The sequence below is a fragment of the Oncorhynchus masou genome, chromosome 28 (genome assembly GCF_036934945.1).
Source record: "Oncorhynchus masou masou isolate Uvic2021 chromosome 28, UVic_Omas_1.1, whole genome shotgun sequence".
NCBI classification, from domain to species: Eukaryota; Metazoa; Chordata; class Actinopteri; order Salmoniformes; family Salmonidae; genus Oncorhynchus; species Oncorhynchus masou.
In genome coordinates, this window is record NC_088239.1 from 82969433 (window position 1) to 82995499 (window position 26067).

The 26067-nt window shown below is 49.0% G+C and overlaps 1 protein-coding gene across 1 annotated transcript in view; it reads right to left on the reverse strand.

Moving 5' to 3' along the window:
* Positions 1-4284: 4284 nt before the first annotated feature.
* The window catches only part of LOC135517078 (ras-specific guanine nucleotide-releasing factor RalGPS1), a 67815-nt gene continuing 46032 nt past the window's right edge, over positions 4285-26067 (reverse strand). Inside the window, exons 5-13 of the mRNA XM_064941100.1 lie at positions 24502-24631; positions 20454-20602; positions 14607-14655; positions 13795-13875; positions 11717-11822; positions 10054-10146; positions 9528-9633; positions 6466-6557; positions 4285-6204 (exon numbers count right to left, since the gene is read on the reverse strand). Coding sequence (XP_064797172.1) covers positions 6175-6204; positions 6466-6557; positions 9528-9633; positions 10054-10146; positions 11717-11822; positions 13795-13875; positions 14607-14655; positions 20454-20602; positions 24502-24631 — 836 coding nt within the window. The 3' untranslated portion in view covers positions 4285-6174. The remainder of the gene's footprint in view (positions 6205-6465; positions 6558-9527; positions 9634-10053; positions 10147-11716; positions 11823-13794; positions 13876-14606; positions 14656-20453; positions 20603-24501; positions 24632-26067) is intronic.

Genomic DNA, 26067 nt, shown 5'->3' on the forward strand with positions numbered 1-26067 from the left:
ACCCTCTGCACATGCGGAGAAACAGTGATGTGTTTTAGCATTCCTGGTGTTCAGGTGTTTAAACCAAGTAGAAATCAAATACTGGATGTACATTTCTAATCCTTCATTTGGGGTGCCCCCCCCCTAATCCTTCATTTGGGGTGCCTCCCCCCCTCTAATCCTTCATTTGGGGTGCCTCCCCCCCTAATCCTTCATTTGGGGTGCCTCCCCCTCTAATCCTTCATTTGGGGTGCCTCCCCCCCTAATCCTTCATTTGGGGTGCCTCCCCCCCCTAATCCTTCATTTGGGGTGCCTCCCCCCCTCTAATCCTTCATAATCCTTCATTTGGGGTGCCTCCCCCTAATCCTTCATTCAGGGTGCCTCCCCCCCTAATGCTTCATTTGGGGTGCCTCCCCACTAATCCTTCATTTGGGGTCCCCCCCCTAATCCTTCATTTGGGGTCCCTCCCCCCCCTAATCCTTCATTTGGGGTCCCTCCCCCCCTCTAATCCTTCATTCGGGGTCCCTCCCCCCCTCTAATCCTTCATTCAGGGTGCCTCCCCTCTAATCCTTCATTTGGGGTGCCTCCCCCCCCATAATCCTTCATTCATTTGGGGTGCCCCCCTAATCCTTCATTTGGGGTGCCTCCCCCATTTGGGGTGCCTAATCCTTCATTTGGGGGTGCCTTCCCCCTAATCCTTCATTTGCCTCCCCCCTAATCCTTCATTTCAATTTCATTTGGGGTGCCTCCCCCTAATCCTTCATTTGGGGTGCCTCCCCCCCCTAATCCTTCATTTGGGGTGCCTCCCCCTAATCCTTCATTTGGGGTGCCTCCCCCCCCTAATCCTTCATTTGGGGTGCCTCCCCCTAATCCTTCATTTGGGGTGCCTCCCCCCCTTCATTTGGGGTGCCTCCCCCCCTAATCCTTCATTTGGGGTGCCTCCCCCCCCTAATCCTTCATTTGGGGTGTGCCCCCCTCATCCTTCATTTGGGGTGTGCCCCCCCTCATCCTTCATTTGGGGTGTGCCCCCCACAAATCCTTCATTTGGGGTCCCCCCACTCCCCTCATCCTTCATTTGGGGTGCCCCCCCCCTAGTCCTTCATCGGGGTTGCCCCCCTAATCCTTCATTTGGTAACCCCCCCATCCTTCATTTGGTGCCCCCCATAATTTAGTTCTGGTCCACCAATACAGGTGTGAGAGGAGGAGGACCTACAGTGAAACATCCCAATTTGCTTTCCAAAAGTCTTTATGAAAAATGAACATCTGTCTTTGAATAATCTTCAAATAACTGTAAAAAAAATTATACACCGGCCTTAAAAAACATTTGTATCATTGCCACACACACACACACACACACACTCCAAATCCCTCACCGACCTATGTTTCAACGTAAAGTAATAATAAATGACATGTGCAACTTGCAGACATGTACAATATGACAACCAACGTCATGACGACAACAGTATAAAACAAGTGTTTTCCATTGAGCTGGCAGAATAAGAACTGTAAGTCTGCAAAAGCAAAGCAAGTCAATTGTAACTCAGTTTGTGTAAGAGCATAACGCTCACATTTATGGACATTTCAATATGCACGTGAAACAATTACAATCTGAAACTTGGACGGTAATTGTAGCAACTACACAGATAATTCTAAGTCCAACATTAAATTTCTTTTGGTTTCACAAAAAAAAAAGGGATTTAGATATAAGTGGATCCATGGAACACAATAACATAGAGGCATTACTACACCAAACACCTACACGCAAACTGCCAAAAATAAAAGGAAACACTTGAGTAAATGAGGGATAGAAAGTATACTGGTGCTTCCACAGAGCTGTGGTTTTCTGAGTTAATTGTAATAGTAGAATGCACAAGGTGAAATTTGGAAATTGGGTAGTGCATCGTTAGTTTTCCTCTTGTCATGTCAGTCATTGCATACCTTAGAGCAGCGTTTCCCATCATGCTTAGGGTCATGTATAAAAAATATTTTGGCTACCTTGGCTAGAAGAAGACTTTGAAAGAGGGGGACTCCAAGGAGAACAGGGGGTTAAAAGAGGGGGTCTACTAGGAGAACAGGGGGTTGAAAGAGGGGGTCTCCTAGGAGAACAGGGGGTTGAAAGAGGGGGTCTCCTAGGAGACCAGGGGGTTGAAAGAGGGGGTCTCCAAGGAGAACAAGGGGTTGAAAGAGGGGTCTCCAAGGAGACCAGGGGGTTGAAAGAGAGTGTGTCTCAGTCACCAGATCTCAACCCAATTGAACACTCCCGGGAGATTCTGGAGTGGCGTCTTGAGACAGCGTTTTCCACCACCATCTTCAAAACACCAAATGGTGGAATTTCCCGTGGAAGAATGGTGTCGCATCCCTCCAGTAGAGTTCCAGACACTTCTTGAATCTATACCAAGGAGCATTGAAGTTGTTCTGTCACCTCGTGGTGGCACAACACTCTATTAAGAAATGTTGGGGTTTGCTTTATTTTGGCAGTTACCCGTAGTTCTGTGAATAGAGTTCCAGACACTTCTTGAATCTATACCAAGGAGCATTGAAGCGGTTCTGTCACCTCGTGGTGGCACAACACTCTATTAAGAAATGTTGGGGTTTGCTTTATTTTGGCAGTTACCCGTAGTTCTGTGAATAGAGTTCTGTGAATAGAGTTCCAGACACTTCTTGAATCTATACCAAGGAGCATTGAAGTTCTGTGAATAGAGTTCCAGACACTTCTTGAATCTATACCAAGGAGCATTGAAGCGGTTCTGGTTCTTAATGGCCCAACACCCTATTGAGACACTTTATGTTGGTGTTTCCTTTATTTTGGCATCTCTTTTGTTCAGAATGCAGTTCTTCATAAAAAACAATACATTATATATATTTTAAACAATTCATTGATTGGCTCAGTCATACACACTTTGGTGGGTGCTAATTAAAACAGAAAAATAACATTTTTCTTTAAATAGGAATCAAGGTTGATGTCCTATCCACTTTTTACAAATGTTTTATTTTTATTTTTTAGTACCAAACATGTTTTAAACCACAGGTAACTGTTTTGACCTGGGTAAAATCTCCCCCTTATGATTGTCACATCATAGATGATTGGCATTGAGCATACTTATAGGGGATGCAATATGGGACTATGGCGTCAATACAAACCAGTTCATTCATGAAATCATTTGAGTTGTTATTTTCCAGCCGTACATGATATGATATCATGTCTGTCTTATGTTTGTTTGGACACTTGAAACACATTAAGTTCACACATAGATCATGTTTGAAATTGTAACCTTTGTTGTGCTTCTGAAGCAACGCATTTGGCTTTTCATTCATGGCATCGTCAACCCCTTTTTCTTTGTGTCCCTCAAAATGACAGGAAACCGGGTGTGTTGGTGTAAACCCTAAGGTAGGGTCCTCACCCCTCATTGTTTGATATATCCTTTATATTTAACTAGGCAAGTCAGTTAAGAACAAAATCTTTTTTTACAATGACGACCTACCCCAGCCCTAACCCGGACGACGCTGGGCCAATTGTGCACCGCCCTATGGAACTCCCAATTATGACCGGAGGTGATACAGCCTGGATTTGAACCAGGGACTGTAGTGCTTTAGACTGCTCAGGAGCCCTGTCGCGCACTCTTACCACATTCTTACAGTGGGTCGTTTAAAGGGATAGTTCACCCAAATGACAAAATGGTATATTGGCTTCCTTACCCTGTAAGCAGTCTATGGACAGCAATCCATGCTGTGGTTTAGTTTCCTTGGAACTATTTCCACATGCTAACGATTTAGCAGTTGTGGCACAAATCCCATTCAAGTCAATGGACCAATATTAGCATTTTCTGTGCATCATCTTCAAAATCATCAATAAGTTACTGTTTTTCTGAGCTTCACAAACAATTTTAGATACTTTTGGATAATTTGGAAATTATGTGCTAAAAATGCTAATATCGGTCCAATGACTTGAATGGGATTTGTTCCACAACTGCTAAATCGTTAGTTATTCACAGGGTGTAATTTTGTAATATGGGTGAACTGTCCCCCTTGAAATCATACCATCATTTCCCATTGACAACGAAAGAGAAAATAAATACGAAAATATATGTATTTAAAAAAATAATATTTACAATTAACTCAGTGATGGTGCTGAATCCCACTGAAATCTCAACCAGGTTAATATGACAAGAGAACTGAGGTCCTCTAGTGTCTTCTTGACCCTTCTCTAAAGCCTTTATCTGGTAGTGAAGCTTCAAGCTGGTTCTTATACAAGAAGAGGGGGAAAAAAAGAAAAAAAAAATCTGTGATGTCTTTTCTATGATGATGATGATGATGATGATGAATGTCATTGCAAGTGACCAAATACATTTCCCCTTTGATGGACAATAAAGTTGTGAATCAAACTTAAATTGTTATGACAAAAAGTGCAACATACATTTTTTTTCTTCTTTTCTTCCTGTGTGTTTGTTTCCTTTCTGATTGGTAGAAAAGTCTTCATTTGTCATCTCATCTGAACCAATAAAAGGCTTTTCTTGCTCAACCTACTATTGGTCTTTAAATCGGCAGACATTGTTTGTATGGCTATAATAAATAGTGGGGTTTGACTGAGCAGTGGGTGGTTCAGGTTTGGCTGAGCCTTTGTATGTTAAATAACTAGTTGTTCAGAAAGCCAAGTCCTTTCTCCCTTATTTGAAAACTCAATGAGTCATGACTTCTGCTGTAAAGTCCACTGCCTGACGCAAGGACCAGGGTCGACGATGAGCATCAGTCCGCTGCCTGACGCAAGGACCAGGGTCGACGATGAGTATCAGTCCGCTGCCTGAATCAAGGACCAGGGTCGATACGATGAGCATCAGTCCACTGCCTGACACAAGGACCAGGGTCGACGATGAGCATCAGTCCGCTGCGTGAAGCAAGGACCAGGGTCGACGATGAGTATCAGTCCGCTGCCTGACGCAAGGACCAGGGTCGACGATGAGCATCAGTCCACTGTCTGACTCAAGGACCAGGGTCGACGATGAGTATCAGTCCACTGCCTGACACAAGGACCAGGGTCGACGATGAGCATCAGTCCGCTGCGTGAAGCAAGGACCAGGGTCGACGATGAGCATCAGTCCGCTGCCTGACGCAAGGACCAGGGTCGACGATGAGCATCAGTCCACTGTCTGACTCAAGGACCAGGGTCGACGATGAGTATCAGTCCACTGCCTGACACAAGGACCAGGGTCGACGATGAGTATCAGTCCACTGCCTGACTCAAGGACCAGGGTCGACGATGAGCATCAGTCCGCTGTCTGACGCAAGGACCAGGGTCAACGATGAGCATCAGTCCACTGCCTGACTCAAGGACCAGGGTCGACGATGAGCATCAGTCCGCTGCCTGACACAAGGACCAGGGTCGACGATGAGCATCAGTCCACTGCGTGAAGCAAGGACCAGGGTCGACGATGAGTATCAGTCCGCTGCCTGACTCAAGGACCAGGGTCGACGATGAGTATCAGTCCGCTGTCTGACTCAAGGACCAGGGTCGACGATGAGTATCAGTCCACTGCCTGACTCAAGGACCAGGGTCGACAATGAGCATCAGTCCGCTGCGTGAAGCAAGGACCAGGGTCGACGATGAGCATCAGTCCGCTGCCTGACGCAAGGACCAGGGTCGACGATGAGCCTCAATCTAGCGTGTGTTTTGCAAAGTGTCCAGTCAACAGTGGTCTGAAACATTGGCTCAAATAGTTAGGGGGGGATGGCAGTGCTGATACTCCAAGGGCCCAAGTCACAGTCTCCAAGAGCCCCCTTATCACAGTCTCTTAACACTGTCAGTCTTTGTGCATTTACAGGTATTTTTTAATCCTTTCTTCTAAGCAAAACCCAACATGGGCCAAAGAAATATGAGCTCAGAACGTTTATAGCAGCGGAACAAACGACAAGCGAGAAAGCTTTGACACGAAACAGGGGCTTTACATATTTGTTTTCCTTTCTCTGGAAAGAGAGACATCGCACGTAGTCCTTGGCTAAAACGCTGTGTGTGTGTCCCCAGTGGTAAAGAGCATCTGCCCCAGTCTGTAGAATCAGACACACACTTCTACACTTCCTCACCACTCATTTCATAGGATTCCAACCAATTCCTCCGTTCCACCATTTTATCAGAGTTTGTTAGACTCCCATAGAAAAGGGCTTGGCACTAACTCCCCACTGGGCAAGCTGGCTGGTTGTCCATTACTCAAATGACATTAGGTTGGTTGGTATCTGTTAAGGCACAAGCAGAGTACATTAAGTACATTAATGAAGCAATAAGGACTTAGGTGATTGACAGCTGTGGTCAGAATGAAATGGCACATTTTCCCCAAGAGATTGAAAGAAAAAATAACTTCAGTCATTTAATTTTTGGTGTCATCCTCAATTATTAAAAAAAAATGCAAAACCATTGAATTGATGTTGTGTCTGTGTATATATTGAAAAAATAAATAATTGGAATCAATTAAATCGATTATAAAAAGACAACATTACCTGAGGTCTACAGCTCCTGCAAGCCTCTTCCAGGTTTTTGTGCCAGATGATTGCAGAGAATCTGGATCCCGTCTGGAACTTGTAAGCATTACCTGTGAAGCAACAAGACAAGAGGGCTTTGGAGTTTGACCTAAAACAACCGAACCATTTGCTTGAGCTAATTAAGGTCAGACCGAGAGTATTAATCATATCTCCTCCCTGTCTGACATCTTAACTTTCTCTACGCCACAAAATCTAAAAGGTGGAAATGTCCTGCTTCAGGTCATTGAAATGTACAGCGACTGGATCATCCCTTCCGTTTCTCCTGATTGAACTTTTATGTTCACCAATTCTCTGTTTGAGAAAGCGGGTGGTTTTACCAACATAACAGAGCCCACATGGACATTTAATAATGTAGATAACATGGGTGGCGGAACACGTAATAATGTAGATAACATGGGTGGCGGAACACGTAATAATGTAGATAACATGGGTGGCGGAACACGTAATAGTGTAGATAACATGGGTGGCGGAACACGTAATAATGTAGATAACATGGGTGGTCATTCAACTGGAACACGGAGGCGCTCCGCACTGCTATAATGCTATCCTTAGACCTATCAGTGCCTTCGACACTGTGAACACGTAATAATGTAGTTAACATGGGTGGCAGAACACGTGTCCCCAGGGCTCTGTTCTAGGCCCTAATGTCACTTGATAACACATGGTCTCTCCTATCATTGCTATGCAAAACACGATGAATAATGTATGTCTGGCAAAATCATGTGGATGGGATCACCACCTCAAGCTGAACCTCGGCACGTAATAATGTAGTTAACATGGGTGGCGTGAAACACGTAATAATGTAGAAAACATCCGGGTGGTCAGAACACGCAGGTCCTAATAATGTCAGATGACATGGGTGGCGGAACACAACTCAATAATGTAGATAACATGGGTGGCAAAACACGGTGCTTGCCTAATAATGTAGATAACATGGGTGGTGGAAACACGGCCCCCCAATAATGTAGATAACATGGGTGGGAATACCAAAATAAAGCACGATTTAGATGCACTATTGTAAAGATATGTCACATTTGTAAGGTGGATAAGTCTGAAACAAATGTAAATGATGTAAATGTAACACGTAATAATGTAGATAACATGGGTGGTGAAACACATGGGTGGCGGAACACAAAATAATGTAGATAACATGGGTGGCGGAAACACATGGGTGGCAATAATGTAGATAACATGGGTGGTGAAACACGTAATAATGTAAATAACATGGGTGGCGGAACACGTAATAATGTAACATGGGTGGTGAAACGTACGTGGCGGAATAATGTAGATAACATGGGTGGTGAAACACGTAATAATGTAGATAACATGGGTGGTGAAACACGTAATAATGTAGATAACATGGGTGGTGAAACACGTAATAATGTAGAAAACATGGGTGGTGGAACACGTAATAATGTAGATAACATGGGTGGTGGAACACGTAATAATGTAGATAACATGGGTGGCAAAACACGTAATAATGTAGATAACATGGGTGGTGGAACACATAATAATGTAGATAACATGGGTGGCAAAACACGTAATAATGTAGATAACATGGGTGGTGAAACACGTAATAATGTAGATAACATGGGTGGTGAAACACGTAATAATGTAGATAACATGGGTGGTGAAACATGTAATAATGTAACTTAATTGGAACTGTTTTCCTGTGTGTGGGTGGCAGAAATATTCACACTTTATCATGTTGTTGCACTGTGCGCATTCCTCTGCATTTATAGCTACCATTTGGTAGAGGGCGTAAAAGAGCTTGGCTAATTTTATTTTGTGGCTGGCAGTTGGCGTGAACCAATTTATCGCGTAAAAATTGCGACCTCTCCTATACACAATACGTGATGGATACTTAATTCAGCCGGCAAAGCTGGATCTGATGATAAACTATGCCAGTGTATCTTGACCACAACCTCCCACTTTTCGCGAAAATGGTAGCGAGGGATGCAGAGGATACGCACAGTGCAACAACATGATAAAGTGTTTAAACATGATTAAAATGTCCATGTGGGCTCTGTTATGTCGGTAAAACCACCCGCTTCTCAAACAGAGAATTAGTGAACATAAAAGTTCAATCAGGAGAAACGGAAGGGATGATCCAGTCGCAGTACATTTCAATGACCTGAAGCAGGACATTTCCACCTTTTAGATGTTGTGGCGTAGAGAAAGTTAAGATATCAGACAGGGGGAGGTGATATCAATAATACTCTTGAGTTAAAGGGAATGTTTTGGGATTTTCACCCTCCAGACATTATTTCCTAAAGGACCTAATGATGAAATGCCTATGTATGTTATGTTATGAATGTAAACATGAAATATGTGTCTCTTCAAGATTATTCTGACATTTTCCATATGATGTACCCAGTGACTACTGAAAACTTGCTATGTCCTCATTGACATTTTACAGACGTGTTTTAATACGCCTCATTCATACACTTTTGTAATATTTATAAAATGCATATTGTTATATTTGGAAGCACTTATTTTGTTTTTCCTTTGCCTCCAACCCCCTTCGATGTGTAGAACGGATGTGGGGGGGGGGGGACCAGGTCCACATAATGGGGCAACTTTCAAAAAAATCCCAAAAGCTCTGACGAAGGCCGTGTGGCCGATACGCACAGCTTATTAAAGATCAGTGATACTATCAAGAGCAGTGTGCGCGGTTTCCTTTTCCTTTCATCTTGCTCAATTGTTGCCATGCACCTGCAAATTAGATTACACAGACAGACGTGCGAGTGCCTTTTGAATAAATGTGCGCTAGAAAACCAAAAACCCTTATATGCCTCAGACATCCAGCAATATGTCCTGGGATCAACAAATATATTCATATACAGTCACATCCAGAATTATTGGATCCCTTGTTAAAGACATGTATAAAATAAATCATACAAAATACTGAGCTACTGTATATTGTCTGTCAAAAATTTTTTGGGGGAAAAAAATATTTTAAACTAATATAATTTCTCCTGGACAATATTCCCCCCCCAAAAATGGTCTCCAAGTCTAACCTTTATCCGGGTCGTTGAGGTGGAAGATGTTTGGTCGAGCCGGGTCGTCAGGCAGGACAACCATCCAGCCCGTTACACACACCTTCTTACAGGCTGAAGATTTGTACTGCAGGGAAGATGTTTTCATTACTCACTTCATCACAACACAGCCTTCTGCCTCTAGAGGACAGCGTTTGTTTGGTTGTTGATCCAAAAGTGTCTTTTCCCACTTTTACTCAAATGTATTTATTTGCTACTCATCAATTGTTTTCCCTACATTTCATTCTAGTAAACTGAACATTGTTTTCCCTACATTTCATTCTAGTAAACTGAACATTGTGACCTTTAGGACCACTATTTAGTTTGTGTTGAGAGAAAAACACCAGCAGTAGACAGGTTCTTCATTAGTGCACACCAGTAGCAAAACATTTTGCAACTGAAAACGTTGGGCATCAAAAACTGAAGTGTCTTATTGGGCTAATTCAACTTAGTCCCTCCCTGTTCCGTCCATTTGCTCCCGAGTGAATACGCCAATGGTCTCACTCACATGCTTCCTCTCGGAGGCCCTCAAGGCTTTGGCCCCGTAGAACGTCAGCGTCGAACTAGACAGAGTGATCCAAAAACGTGTCCACGATGACAACTGGAGAACACACACACACGCACGCACACACGCACGCACGGACACACACGCACGCACGGACACACACACGGACACACACACACGCACGGACACACACACACACGCACGGACACACGGGCACAAACAGTCACGCACACACACACACACACACACACACGGACACACACAATCACACACACACACACACAATCACACACACACACACAATCACACACACACACACACACACACACACACACACACACACACACACACACACACACACACACACACACACACACACACACACACACACACACACAGTGTTGACTATAAGAATAACTTACAATGAACAACTTGTTCCTTGATCACTACAGTATGGTATAACAGTAAGAAAACATTCAATTAATAGAGAAAAGGAGAAACGAGTGGGTAAGAAAATATTGGAGAAGCAACAACTTGGCCCAGGAGTCAGACAGTGAAACATCCCTCCTTACCATGGACCAGGAGTCAGACAGTGGAAACATCCCTCCTTACCTTGGACCAGGAGTCAGACAGTGGAAACATCCTTCCTTACCATGGACCAGGAGTCAGACAGTGGAAACATCCCTCCTTACCATGGACCAGGAGTCAGACCGTGGAAACATCCCTCCTTACCATGGACCAGGAGTCAGACAGTGGAAACATCCCTCCTTACCTCAGACCAGGAGTCAGACAGTGGAAACATCCCTCCTTACCATGGACCAGGAGTCAGACAGTGGAAACATCCCTCCTTACCTCAGACCAGGAGTCAGACAGTGGAAACATCCCTCCTTACCATGGACCAGGAGTCAGACAGTGGAAACATCCCTCCTTACCATGGACCAGGAGTCAGACAGTGGAAACATCCCTCCTTACCAGGAGTGGACCACCTTGGACCAGGAGTCAGACAGTGGAAACATCCCTCCTTACCTTGGACCAGGAGTCAGACAGTGGAAACATCCCTCCTTACCTTGGACCAGGAGTCAGACAGTGGAAACATCCCTCCTTACCATGGACCAGGAGTCAGACAGTGGAAACATCCCTCCTTACCATGGACCAGGAGTCAGACAGTGGAAACATCCCTCCTTACCATGGACCAGGAGTCAGACAGTGGAAACATCCCTCCTTACCTTGGACCAGGAGTCAGACAGTGGAAACATCCCTCCTTACCTTGGACCAGGAGTCAGACAGTGGGAACATCCCTCCTTACCTTGGACCAGGAGTCAGACAGTTGAAACATCCCTCCTTACCTTGGACCAGGAGTCAGACAGTGGAAACATCCTTCCTTACCTTGGACCAGGAGTCAGACAGTGGAAACATCCCTCCTTACCATGGACCAGGAGTCAGACAGTGGAAACATCCCTCCTTACCTTGGACCAGGAGTCAGACAGTGGAAACATCCCTCCTTACCATGGACCAGGAGTCAGACAGTGGAAACATCCCTCCTTACCATGGACCAGGAGTCAGACAGTGGGAACATCCCTCCTTACCTTGGACCAGGAGTCAGACAGTGGAAACATCCCTCCTTACCATGGACCAGGAGTCAGACAGTGGAAACATCCCTCCTTACCTTGGGTTTTCGGCCCTCTTTCAGCAGGGTCTTCCTCCGAAGGGGCCCCTCGATAGTAACACTGCCCACCTCGCTGCACCCGTGGCACGGGTTGGCACCCGAGGGGCTGGGAGAGGGATGAGGATGGGGGGGGGGGGGGAAAGGGTCAAAACCAAAGTTGTATGAACAGTTGTAGACCGTGGCTTCTCTAGTACCCTTTCCACACTACTGAACCAAGCCGTACTGGGTTCTGCATCCATCAAAGTCGCTGGAACTGTTCTGGAATGAACAATATAACCAGAACATGATAGTGTGAAAAGGGTATACAGGTCTCTGACAACCCTTGTCTCTTTGGCAGAGCTCCTCAAAATGATCAGATATGGTGTATATAACGTGTAATAACAGGATGTGACAGATGTGAATTGGGGCTTGCATGCTTTTAAAATGTTTTTTTTTTTTATATGTATTTTTTTTTTTTTTTTACTAAGTTCAACTAAAGTTGAGAGTAGAACAAGGGGCATGGACCAAAGGAAGGCTATTCTAAAACTCTCAGTCTTAATAAACCAGACCAGGAGAGGGGAGAACAGTAGGTAACCCAGCGGGCAAAATTAGGCCGGGAACGTCATAATTACGTCATTGTTATGTTCTCTGGTTGTAGAGTGGTCACGGAACCAGATTAAGACCCGAAAAAACATGTCTTAATTACTTTATTGAGACATCAGGGAAAGACTTCATATTTTAGATATCCGGTCAGATAACCGAATAACGACTTTAAAGATGTGTTGTTCAAGATGTTCAAAAATGAGACCTTCCTTATATAATTAGTATACAACAGGAATTATGTAATTCCAACCAATTTTGCCCACTGTTTTTAATAGGCGATTTAGCTATTCGGACTTTCTAGGGATTATGGAAGAGGGTGACGGCATGGGATCGCCATGCCAACCAAAAGGGGACAAGCCAATGACGATAAACGTTAGCCTGATCTTGACCCCGTTCTGATCCCTCTGTAGCAGAGAGTTGACATTGGAACAGTGGGACAAAAACTAACCTGAGATAATACGCGATAATACCTTCATGGTTTTGTGTAAACCGTGTGCATTGATATCAGTGGAAGAGTCGCTCGTATGCACATGTGTAAAAAAAAAAAAAAAAAAAAGTATGGATTTGGACCAGTCTCCGTCAATGAGTGCATGGTATAATGTAGAAATTACAGTAGAACATTTTCCATGAGAACCCTGAAGAAGCATCCTTTACACTCCTCTCGCCACAATGGTTCTCATTTAAATCCTCAGTGAAACACCCTCCCCCGAAGACAAAACAGACAGCTTAGGGTCAACGGTCCCCAAAGTAAAGGAAATCAGAAACACCATCCCAAAAGACAAGAGTCAAGGAACTATGTAGCATTTGTCCAGGTCCTTTGTCCCTTTCCCCTGGAGTGTGGAGACGAGGGACTCAAAAGGCTGTGATTGTGATATACAGAAGGAGGATGCCCCTGGCTAGAAGTTTCCCCTACTCCAAGCTCACTACATCTTTCCAAACCACAACCCCTGAAACCCCAACCTTAAAAGGAGAAGTTCAGGATTATACAATATAACGCTGAGATAGTTCCTAAAAACGTGTCTACGCGCAAAGAGAAAATGTAATCCGTTTGTTTTTCTTTAAACAGCCACTACAAACTTCAGCCTGCGCCATCTTAAAAACGTTAAAAAAGTACGTAAAAAGAATATCCCGGTCATGCCCATACATTTTTAAGCTAGCAGTGGCCAGTTTGTTGTGCTATTTAAAGTTAAACCGGACCATGGATTCCAGTTTCTCCTGGCCCATAAACTACTAGCAGGGTGAAGAAATCATCTAACATCAAATTGTAAAATAGTGAACTTCCCCTTTAACTATTAAACCCACCAAACCTGACCGTAGACCAGGGGTTAGGGGCAACTTCCACCAACAGTGTGAAGAGACTGAGTGAGACGGACGCTGCATGCAGTGACAAGAGGTGACCGCGTGAACCCCCCACCCTTCTTTTCCCAGTGATGAATGACCTATGACCCTAGAACATGTGACATAACCCGACCCCACCACCACCACCACCACTGTACCTGTAAACATAGCTGCGGCTCCGAGGTGAATTACGTAGAGGGACCTTCCAGTTGGGGCCCAGTGTGGCATACATGCGTCCCCTGTGCACATTGTCAATAGTCAGTCTGAGTTGCCAGGAGGGTCACTGCTATTTGGTTTACAATACACCCCCCCCCTCCATTCCACACACACACACTTTCTCACAAGTGTACCTAATAGTTCTGATGTTTAAACCAGACCTGGGAAAAAAATGTAAAATACCTGATTTAGTTTTCACAGTACAATGAAACCAATTAAATAGTCCCCAAAGCACAAAATTCAAGTTAAATAAAGTTTAGTGTATTTGACCCAATCAGTGATTGGAATTAAAAGACGAGAAAGATCAGGTTGAGAATAATTACACTTCTTGTCGGACGTGGAAACCGAGATCACATGAGAACGTTGTTCGACACTCAACGCCGGGACATTTAGAACGAATGATATCGTTCTTTAGTGAGTTTTATTCAGTGAGGTCGCTCAGACAACTCATTTGCAAACAGGGTGAAACGTTAATATCAGGCTTGTAAATCCGTTTGAGAGATGATAAACATGAGCAACTACGTATACACTATCAGTAAATCATTCAACGAGGTACAGTTCGAAAATCGGAAAGTTTTACGCAAAACAGCCCATCGACGCATTGTACGCATGTCTGCTTATCTATGACTACGTCATTCACTAATAGTGTGCAAATAGTGACCCATTTCAAAGTGATAACAAAAAAGGAACGGTATAAGGTTAAGTGCTGGGTTGGGTTGCCATGTTAAAAAACAAAACGTCAGATGGTACCAACCTTTCCATCCCTGGCGAGAGTTCCTCGTCGAATGAGCTTTCACTGCTGCCTACAGAGGAGACACGGAAACACTGCTGTCACAGACAGACACTGCTAACTGGCAAACTCAGACTACCCAATACTCTAGTTCTGAGCACTACACAGCGTGTAAAGTGAAGGTTCACTCCAAAATCAATGTTTGTCAGACGAGATGAGTCCACACTGCCGTGAACGACACTCGGTTGATGACGAACCCGAGCAAACAGTAAAAATTGGGGAGCTTCTGAAGCAGGTGCAAGAGGAAGCCGGTATAGTGAGAGAGCAGTAGGGACGACATGGCCAGCACCGCAGTAGGGACGACATGGCCAGCACCACATGGCCAGCACCGCAGTAGGGACGACATGGCCAGCACCGCAGTAGGGCCGACATGGCCAGCACCACATGGCCAGCACCGCAGTAGGGACGACATGGCCAGCACCGCAGTAGGGACGACATGGCCAGCACCGCAGTAGGGTAGACATGGTCAGCACCACATGGTCAGCACCGCGGTAGGGTAGACATGGTCAGCACCGCGGTAGGGTCGACATGGCCAGCACCACATGGTCAGCACCGTGGTAGGGTCGACATGGCCAGCACCACATGGTCAGCACCGCGGTAGGGTAGACATGGTCAGCATTGCGGTAGGGTCAACATGGTCAGCACCGTGGTAGGGTCGACATGGCCAGCACCACATGGCCAGCACCGCAGTAGTGACAACATGGCCAGCACCGTAGTAGGACGACATGGCCAGCACCACGGTAGGGATGACATGGCCAGCACCGCAGTAGGACGACATGGCCAGCACCGCAGTAGGTCGACATGGCCAGCACCACGGTAGGGTCGACATGGCCAGCACCACGGTAGGGACGACATGGCCAGCACCACGGTAGGGACGACATGGCCAGCACCACAGTAGGGTCGACATGACCAGCACCACGGTAGGGTCGACATGGCCAGCACCGCAGTAGGACATGGCCAGCACCACATGGCCAGCACCGCAGTAGTGACAACATGGCCAGCACCGCAGTAGGGACGACATGGCCAGCACCGCAGTAGGGATGACATGGTCAGCACGACATGGCCAGCACCGCAGTAGGGTCGATATGGCCAGCACCGCAGTAGGGTCAACATGGCCAGCACCACGGTAGGGACGACATGGCCAGCACCGCAGTAGGACAACATGGCCAGCACCACGGTAGGGATGACATGGCCAGCACCGCAGTTGGACGACATGGCCAGCACCGCGGTAGGGTCGACATGGCCAGCACCGCGGTAGGGACGACATGGCCAGCACCACAGTAGGACAACATGGCCAGCACCACAGTAGGGATGACATGGCCAGCCCCACCTGGCCAGCACCGCAGTAGGGTCGATATGGCCAGCACCGCGGTAGGGTCGATATGGCCAGCACCGCAGTAGGGTCGACATGGCCAGCACCGCAGTAGGGTCGACATGGCCAGCACCGCGGTAGGGACGACATGGCCGGCACCACGGTAGGGACGACATGGCCGGCACTGCAGTAGGGACACATGGCCAGCACCGCAGTAGGGTCGACATGGCCAGCACCGCAGTAGGGTCGACATGGCCAGCACCGCAGTAGGGACGACATGGCCAGCACCACGGTAGGGTCAACATGGCCAGCACCGCAGTAGGACGACATGGCCAGCACCACGGTAGGGATGACATGGCCAGCCCCACCTGGCCAGCACCGCAGTAGGGTCGATATGGCCAGCACCGCGGTAGGGTCGATATGGCCAGCACCGCAGTAGGGTCGACATGGCCAGCACCGCGGTAGGGGCGACATGGCCAGCACCACAGTAGGACAACATGGCCAGCACCACAGTAGGGATGACATGGCCAGCCCCACCGGCCAGCACCGCAGTAGGGTCGATATGGCCAGCACCGCGGTAGGGTCGATATGGCCAGCACCGCAGTAGGGTCGACATGGCCAGCACCGCGGTAGGGACGACATGGCCAGCACTGCAGTAGGGACACATGGCCAGCACCGCAGTAGGGACACATGGCCAGCACCGCAGTAGGGACACATGGCCAGCACCGCGGTAGGGTCGATATGGCCAGCACCGCGGTAGGGACGACATGGCCAGCACTGCAGTAGGGACACATGGCCAGCACCGCAGTAGGGACGACATGAACAGCACTGCGGTAGGGTCGACATGGCCAGCACCACATGTCCAGCACCACGGTAGGGTCGACATGGTCAGCACCGCAGTAGGGTCGACATGGCCAGCACCACATGTCCAGCACTGCGGTAGGGTCGACATGGTCAGCACCGCAGTAGGGTCGATATGGCCAGCACGGCGGTAGGGTCGATATGGCCAGCACCGCAGTAGGGTCGATATGGCCAGCACCAGGTAGGGACGACATGGCCAGCACCAGCAGTAGGGACACATGGCCAGCACCGCAGTAGGGCACCAGACATGGCCAGCACCAGGTAGGGTTGACATGGCCAGCACCACATGTCCAGCACCAGGTAGGGTCGACATGGTCAGCACCGCAGTAGGGTCGACATGGCCAGCACCACATGTCCAGCACTGCGGTAGGGTCGACATGGTCAGCACCGCGGTAGGGTCGACATGGCCAGTAGCGCGGTAGGGTCGACATGGTCAGCACCGTGGTAGGGTCGACATGGCCAGCAACGCGGTAGGGTCGATATGGCCAGCACCGCGGTAGGGTAGACATGGTCAGTAGCGCGGTAGGGGCGACATGGCCAGCACCACACGGCCAGCACCGCGGTAGGGTAGACATGGTCAGTAGCGCAGTAGGGTCGACATGGCCAGCACCGCGGTAGGGTCGACATGGTCAGTAGCGCAGTAGGGTCGACATGGCCAGCACCGCAGTAGGGACGACATGGCCAGCACCGCAGTAAGGAAGACATGGCCAGCACCGCAGTAGGGACGACATGGCCAGCACCGCAGTAGGGACGACATGGCCAGCACCAGCAGTAGGGCACGACATGGCCAGCACCGCAGTAGGGACGACATGGCCAGCACCGCAGGTAAGGACGACATGGCCAGCACCGCAGTAGGGTCGACATGGCCAGCACCGCTGTAGGGTCGACATGGCCAGCACCGCGGTAGGGTCGACATGGCCAGCACCGCGGTAGGGACGACATGGCCAGCACCGCGGTAGGGACGACATGGCCAGCACCGCGGTAGGGTCGACATGGCCAGCACCGCGGTAGGGTCGACATGGCCAGCACCGCGGTAGGGTCGACATGGCCAGCACCGCGGTAGGGTCGACATGGCCAGCACCGCGGTAGGGTCGACATGGCCAGCACCGCGGTAGGGTCGACATGGCCAGCACCGCGGTAGGGTCGACATGGCCAGCACGACGACATGGCCAGCACCGCAGTAGGGACGACATGGCCAGCACCGCAGGTAGGGACGACATGGCCAGCACCGCAGGTAGGGACGACATGGCCAGCACCAGGTAGGGACGACATGGCCAGCACCAGGTAGGGACGACATGGCCAGCAGCAGGGTAGGGACGACATGGCCAGCAGCCAGGTAGGGACGACATGGCCAGCACCAGGTAGGGACGACATGGCCAGCACCGCAGGTGGGACGACATGGCCAGCACCAGGTAGGGGCAACATGGCCAGCACCAGGTAGGGTCACATGGCCAGCACCGCGGTAGGGTCGACATGGCCAGCACCATGGCCAGGACCACATGGCCAGCACCGCGGTTGGGTCGACATGGCCAGCACCACATGGCCAGCACCGCAGTTGGGTCGACATGGCCAGCACCACATGGCCAGCACCGCAGGTAGGGTCGACATGGCCAGCACCACATGGCCAGCACCGCAGTAGGGTCGACATGGCCAGCACCACATGGCCAGCATCGCAGGGGCGACATGGCCAGCACCGACATGGCCAGCACCACATGGCCAGCACCGCAGTAGGGTCGACATGGCCAGCACCGCAGTAAGGACGACATGGCCAGCACCGCAGTAGGGTCGACAAGGCCAGCACCGCAGTAGGGTCGACATGGCCAGCACCACATGGCCAGCACCGCGGTAGGGTAGACATGGTCAGCACCGCGGTCGGGTCGACATGGCCAGCACCACATGGTCAGCACCGCAGTAGGGTCGACATGGCCAGCACCACATGGTCAGCACCGCGGTAGGGTCGACATGGCCAGCACCACATGGTCAGTAGCGCGGTAGGGTCGACATGGCCAGCACCACATGGCCGGCACCGCAGTAGGGATGACATGGTCAGCACCGCAGTAGGGATGACATGGTCAGCACGACATGGCCAGCACCACGGTAGGGACGACATGGCCAGCACCACGGTAGGGACGACATGGCCGGCACCGCAGTAGGGACAACATGGTCAGCACCGCAGTTGGGACGACAAGGCCAGCACCGCGGTAGGGTTGACATGGCCAGCACCGCGGTAGGGTTGACATGGCCAGCACAGCGGTAGGGTTGACATGGCCAGCACCGCAGTAGGGACAACATGGCCAGCACCGCGGTAGGGGCGACATGGCCAGCACCGCGGTAGGGACAACATGGCCAGCACCGCGGTAGGGGCGACATGGCCAGCACCGCGGTAGGGTCGATATGGCCAGCACCGCGGTAGGGTCGATATGGCCAGCACCGCGGTAGGGTCGACATGGCCAGCACCACATGGCCAGTACCGCAGTAGGGACACATGGCCAGCACCGCAGTAGGGACACATGTCCAGCACCACGGTAGGGTCGACATGGCCAGCACCACATGGCCAGCACCAGGTAGGGTCGACATGGCCAGCACCAGGTAGGGTCCACATGGCCAGCACCACGGTAGGGTCGACATGGCCAGCACCAGGTATGGCCAGCACATGACCAGCACCAGGTACGCGTGACCTTTGCTAACACGGAGATGTCTACAACCCTGGCAACATCTTCAAAGGACATTTTAGTATGTGGACCACGTTATTGTTCATAGAATGAACTTGATGTAATCTTTATTTATCTAGGCAAGTCAATTAAGAACAAATTCTTATTTACAGTGACGGCCTCCCCCGGCCAAACGCAGACGACGCTGGGCAATGGGACTGCCAATCACGGCCGGATGTGATGTAGCCTGGATTCGAACCAGGGACTGCAGTGACGGCTCTTGCGCTGAGATGATGATACTAGTACTCATTCTTTCACGTGTGACTCTGCTGTGGTGTTTGATCCTGTGTGGTATAAACACACACATTTCTATAAACCAGACATGGGTCTATTGTTTCCACTGGTTTTGGTTAGACCCATTAGACCCATTAGACCCATTAGACCCATTAGACCCATTAGACCCATTAGACTCATTAGACCCATTAGACCCATTAGACCCATTAGACCCATTAGACCCATTAGACCCATTAGACCCATTAGACCCATTAGACTCATTAGACCCATTAGACCCATTAGACCCATTAGACTCATTAGACCCATTAGACCCATTAGACCCATTAGACTCATTGGAGTTCTGGACAAATGTTGGACAAACTTAGACTTTGGAGTGAACCATCATTAAACATTAAAGTGTTTGCATCAATACATAGTTTGCATCAGATTTACCCCCCCTCCCAGAGGGTAATTTAATCCAAAAGACAGGCCGAGAAGAAAAGGCTGAAGTAAGGACGAAAACATGAAATACAATTTAACGGGGAAATATAGATTTAACTCAGTGACTGCAGACTCTGCTATGGAGACTATAAAATACATGTTGCAGACAAGACTTCAAGAAAAGCGCGATTAAAAAGTGAGGCTTTGTGGATATCTTTCAACATGCGGTATTGAGGTTGTATGAGGTGTGTGTGTGTGTGGGGGGGGGGGTACCTAAAGACATCCCGTTAGATATGGCCATGCTGTGTGGGTCATGTCGAGCTGGGCTCTGGGACTCCAGGAAGCTGTCATCCAACAGGTGGCGTGGCTTCTCAATGGGGAACGTGGCGCTCTTACTCTCCACCATGCCATACGCCATCATACTAGGGGGAGATGGAGAGAGTCAGGGGGAGAGAGAGAGGGAGAGTAAGTAACAGAGGGAGAGTGACAGAGGGAGAGTAAACAGAGGGAGAGTAACAGAGGGAGAGAGACACATGGAGAGTAACAGAGGGAGAGTAACAGAGGGAGAGTAACAGAGGGAGAGAGACATGGAGAGTAACAGAGGGAGAGCGAGAGCATCAGAGGGAGAGCGAGAGTATCAGAGGGAGAGCGAGAGTAACAGAGGGAGGGAGAGTATCAGAGGTAGGCGTCAGTATCAGAGTCAGAGAGGGAGAGAGAGTCAGAGGGAGAGCGAGAGTAACAGAGGGAGAGAGAGTAACAGAGGAGAGAGAGTAACAGAGCGAGAGTAACAGAGGGAGAGTGAGAGTAACAGAGGGAGAGCGAACAGTATCAGAGGGAGAGCAGAGAGCTGGGCAGAGGGAGAATCACGGCGGAGTATCAGAGGGAGAGCGAGAGGACTCAGACGGCTCTTGAGCGAGAGTAACATAGGGAGAGCTTTCACGAGTAACAGAGGGAGAGAGAGCGTAACAGAGGGAGAGAGAGTAACAGAGGGAGAGATATCAGAGGGAGAGAGAGACCCATTAACAGAGGAGAGAGACACATGGAGAGTAACAGAGGGAGAGCAATCAGTAACAGAGGGAAAGCGAGAGTAAGAGGAGCAGAGAGTAAGAGGGAATTCAGAGTCAAGAAGAGAGCGAGAGTAAAAGGGAGAGCGAGAGTAAGAGGGAAAATTTAAGAAATATAGAGTAAGAGTGAGCAGACTCTGAGAGAAGAGGGAGAGCATGAGAGTAAGAGGCAGACGAGAGTAAGAGGGAGAGCGAGAGTAAGAGGGAGGCTTTGAGTAAGAGGGAGAGCGAGAGTAAGAGGGAGATAGCGAGAGTAAGAGGGAGAGCGAGAGTAACATATGGGGAGTCCCAGGGAGAGCGAGTAAGAGGGAGAGGGAGAGCGAGTAAGAGGGAGAGGGAGAGCGAGAGTAAGAGGGAGAGCGAGAGAGTAACAGAGAGAGCGAGAGTAAGAGGGAGAGCGAGAGAGTAAAAGAGGGAGAGTGACACATGGAGCTGGGTAACAGAGGGAGAGCGTCAGTAACAGAGGGGAGGCTAACAGAGGGGGAACAGAGGGAGAGTGACACCATGGAGCCATCATACAGAGGGAGAGGAGAGTGACAAAGGGAGAGTGACAGAGGGAGAGTGACAGAGGGAGAGTAACAGAGGGAGAGTGACAGAGGGATAGTAACAGAGGGAGAGTGACACATGGAGAGTGACGGAGGGAGAGTAACAGAGGGAGAGTGACACATGGAGGGTAACAGAGGGAGAGTAACAGAGGGAGAGTAACAGAGGGAGAGTAACAAAGGGAGAGTAACAAAGGGAGAGTAACAAAGGGAGAGTAACAAAGGGAGAGAGAGAGTAACAAAGGGAGAGTAAGAGAGGGAGAGAGAGAAACACATGGAGAGTAACAGAGGGAGAGAGGGAGTAACAGAGGGAGGGAGAGAGTAACAGAGGGAGGGAGAGTAACAGAGGGAGAGTAACAGAGGGAGAGTAACAGAGGGAGAGTAACAGAGGGAGAGTAACAGAGGGAGAGCGAGAGCGAGTGTATCAGAGGGAGAGCGAGAGTATCAGAGGGAGAGCGAGAGTATCAGGGGGAGAGTAACAGAGGGAGGGAGAGAGAGTAACAGAGGGAGGGAGAGTGTAACAGAGGGAGGGAGAGAGAGTAACAGAGGGAGAGTGACACATGGAGAGTAACAGAGGGAGAGCGAGAGTAACAGAGGGAGAGTAACAGAGGGAGGGAGAGAGAGTAACAGAGGGAGGGAGAGTAACAGAGGGAGGGAGAGAGAGTAACAGAGGGAGGGAGAGAGAGTAAAAGAGGGAGAGTGACACATGGAGAGTAACAGAGGGAGAGCGAGAGTAACAGAGGGAGAGTAACAGAGGGAGAGTAACAGAGGGAGAGTAACAGAGGGAGAGTGACAGAGGGAGAGTAAGAGAGGGAGAGAGAGAAACACATGGAGAGTAACAGAGGGAGAGAGGGAGTAACAGAGGGAGAGTAACAGAGGGAGAGTAACAGAGGGAGAGTAACAGAGGGAGAGCGAGAGTAACAGAGGGAGAGCGAGTGTATCAGAGGGAGAGCGAGAGTATCAGAGGGAGAGCGAGAGTATCAGAGGGAGAGCGAGAGTATCAGAGGGAGAGCGAGAGTATCAGAGGGAGAGTAACAGAGGGAGGGAGAGAGAGTAACAGAGGGAGGGAGAGTGTAACAGAGGGAGGGAGAGAGAGTAACAGAGGGAGGGAGAGAGAGTAAAAGAGGGAGAGTGACACATGGAGAGTAACAGAGGGAGAGCGAGAGTAAGAGGGAGAGCGAGAGTAAGAGGGAGAGCGAGAGTAAGAGGGAGAGCGAGAGTAAGAGGGAGAGCGAGAGTAAGAGGGAGAGCGAGAGTAAGAGGGAGAGCGAGAGTAAGAGGGAGAGCGAGAGTAAGAGGGAGAGCGAGAGTAAGAGGGAGAGCGAGAGGGAGAGGGAGAGTAAGAGGGAGAGCGAGAGTAAGAGGGAGAGCGAGAGTAAGAGGGAGAGCGAGAGTAAGAGGGAGAGGGAGAGCGAGAGTAAGAGGGAGAGCGAGAGAGTAACAGAGAGAGCGAGAGTAAGAGGGAGAGCGAGAGAGTAAAAGAGGGAGAGTGACACATGGAGAGTAACAGAGGGAGAGCGAGAGTAACAGAGGGAGAGTAACAGAGGGAGAGTAACAGAGGGAGAGTGACACATGGAGGGTGACAGAGGGAGAGTGACAGAGGGAGAGTGACAGAGGGAGAGTGACAGAGGGAGAGTGACAGAGGGAGAGTGACAGAGGGAGAGTGACAGAGGGAGAGTAACAGAGGGATAGTAACAGAGGGAGAGTGACACATGGAGAGTGACGGAGGGAGAGTAACAGAGGGAGAGTGACACATGGAGGGTAACAGAGGGAGAGTAACAGAGGGAGAGTAACAGAGGGAGAGTAACAGAGGGAGAGTAACAGAGGGAGAGTAACAAAGGGAGAGTAACAAAGGGAGAGTAACAAAGGGAGAGTAACAAAGGGAGAGTAACAAAGGGAGAGTAAGAGAGGGAGAGAGAGAAACACATGGAGAGTAACAGAGGGAGAGAGGGAGTAACAGAGGGAGGGAGAGAGTAACAGAGGGAGGGAGAGTAACAGAGGGAGAGTAACAGAGGGAGAGTAACAGAGGGAGAGCGAGAGTAACAGAGGGAGAGCGAGTGTATCAGAGGGAGAGCGAGAGTATCAGAGGGAGAGCGAGAGTATCAGAGGGAGAGTAACAGAGGGAGGGAGAGAGAGTAACAGAGGGAGGGAGAGTGTAACAGAGGGAGGGAGAGAGTAACAGAGGGAGGGAGAGTGTAACAGAGAGAGAGAGAGTAACAGAGGGAGGGAGAGTGTAACAGAGGGAGGGAGAGAGAGTAACAGAGAGAGAGAGAGGGAGAGTAACAGAGGGAGGGAGAGAGTAACAGAGGGAGGGAGAGAGTAACAGAGGGAGGGAGAGAGTAACAGAGGGAGGGAGAGTAACAGAGGGAGAGTAACAGAGGGAGAGTAACAGAGGGAGAGCGAGAGTAACAGAGGGAGAGCGAGTGTATCAGAGGGAGAGCGAGAGTATCAGAGGGAGAGCGAGAGTATCAGAGGGAGAGCGAGAGAGTAAGAGGGAGAGTAACAGAGGGAGGGAGAGAGAGTAACAGGGAGAGAGAGAGTAACAGAGGGAGAGAGAGTAACAGAGGGAGAGAGAGTAACAGAGAGAGAGAGAGACAGAGGGAGGAGAAAAGATGATAGTGATGTGGCAAATCATTGCACTCTATTGGAGACGTACTGCTCTATCTTATTATATTCCATGACACTGAAACCCAAGTACTGAACACAGGCACTCACTTGTTGCCCAGGCTATGGCTCTTCCTGTGGCGAGAGGGGGGGGGCGTGGGCATGTGCACCATCACCGAGGCGTCGGGACAGGTGGGTCGCCGGTAGTTGTACCTCACAGAGGCAGACACATCAGACGGACCTGAGAGGAGCAGCGAAACGAGAGGCCCTCAGTAAAAATGATTCCCACAAGTCAGAATCCCTCTAGTCTCCACCATTGGTCATTAAAGCACAAAACATTAAAACAGGAAATGGTTCTCAAGCTAACACTATTCGATACACCCCCACCCCACTGAACCTGAGACATGGGACAGAAACACCTCTATTTAGAAAAAAAACAAACAATAACACAACTGGTTGTTAGATACTCTGCTCTCAGTTCAAAAGAGCAGACAACAAATCTCAGAAACCCTTGCCATTTGACCTTCTGACCCTGGAATCTGGTAAATGAATTCCATTCATGAAATGATTGATGGCTGTATGTGCTAGAAGACTACGGCCAGATCATCTGTGGGTGCACGCAAACCATTTCAAAGACTGTGCCTCTTTAGATTGAACTACTGTAGTCCAGTGTGCTGAGCAGAGACAATTGATGTGATTCAGAATCTGCCCACTAGGTGGGGTCAGTGGGTTGTAGTTTGAGCACGTAGACATGTTTGCTGTTTTAATTAGCCTCTATCCACATGTGATGAGTGTATCCTTCCATGTACCCACATGTATGATAACAGCTGTATAAATGAGCCTATCCACGTTTTCACTCTTGCTAGGTTTGTGGGCTTGGCGAAGGCATGTGGTGTTGCCATGTGCATTCTCCGCCAGTGGAACCTATGACTCAAGTCTCGGTTCCCCTCTCTGTGTGGCGCTTCGCACTAAGCCCACTGGGGACCATTCAATTAGTCATGAAATCACCAGATTAAACTCAGCACTGCAGTCGGGAAGACCTCCACACACACTTGAGCCTGTTTTACATTTACAAAACAAGGACGATAAACGGCCAACAGGATATGCTGTTGGAACTTAATTTATGAGAACATGGTTCAAAGTCAATGAGTGAAGCGAAACCATCCTTAAAAGACTGGACTTCTTCCAATTCTTGTGATTTTCAGTGACAAAGATTTTCATTGACCCGAAACTCTGAGGGTTCGGTGTCGACTTCACGGCCCACTTTGGTCTTGATTCCAGGATCTCGACTTGGGGACTTGGGGACAGGCCATGTCTCACGCAAAGATGAGAGGAAAACAATGACCAATCACAGAGCCATATACATTGGGGAGAACAAGTATACAATTCATTTTGAAGTAATTAATTTGCGTTTTATTGCATGACATAAGTATTATAGTCTGTGAGAGCTGGAATTCTTACTGGTTGGTTGGTGATCAAATACTTATGTCATGCAATAAAATGCTAATTAGTTACTTAAAAATCATACAATGTGATTTTCTGGATTTTTGTTTTAGATTCCGTCTCTCACAGTTGAAGTGTACCTTATGATAAAAATTACAGACCTCTACATGCTTTGTAAGTAGGAAAACCTGCAAAATCGGCAGTGTATCAAATACTTGTTCTCCCCACTGTGTG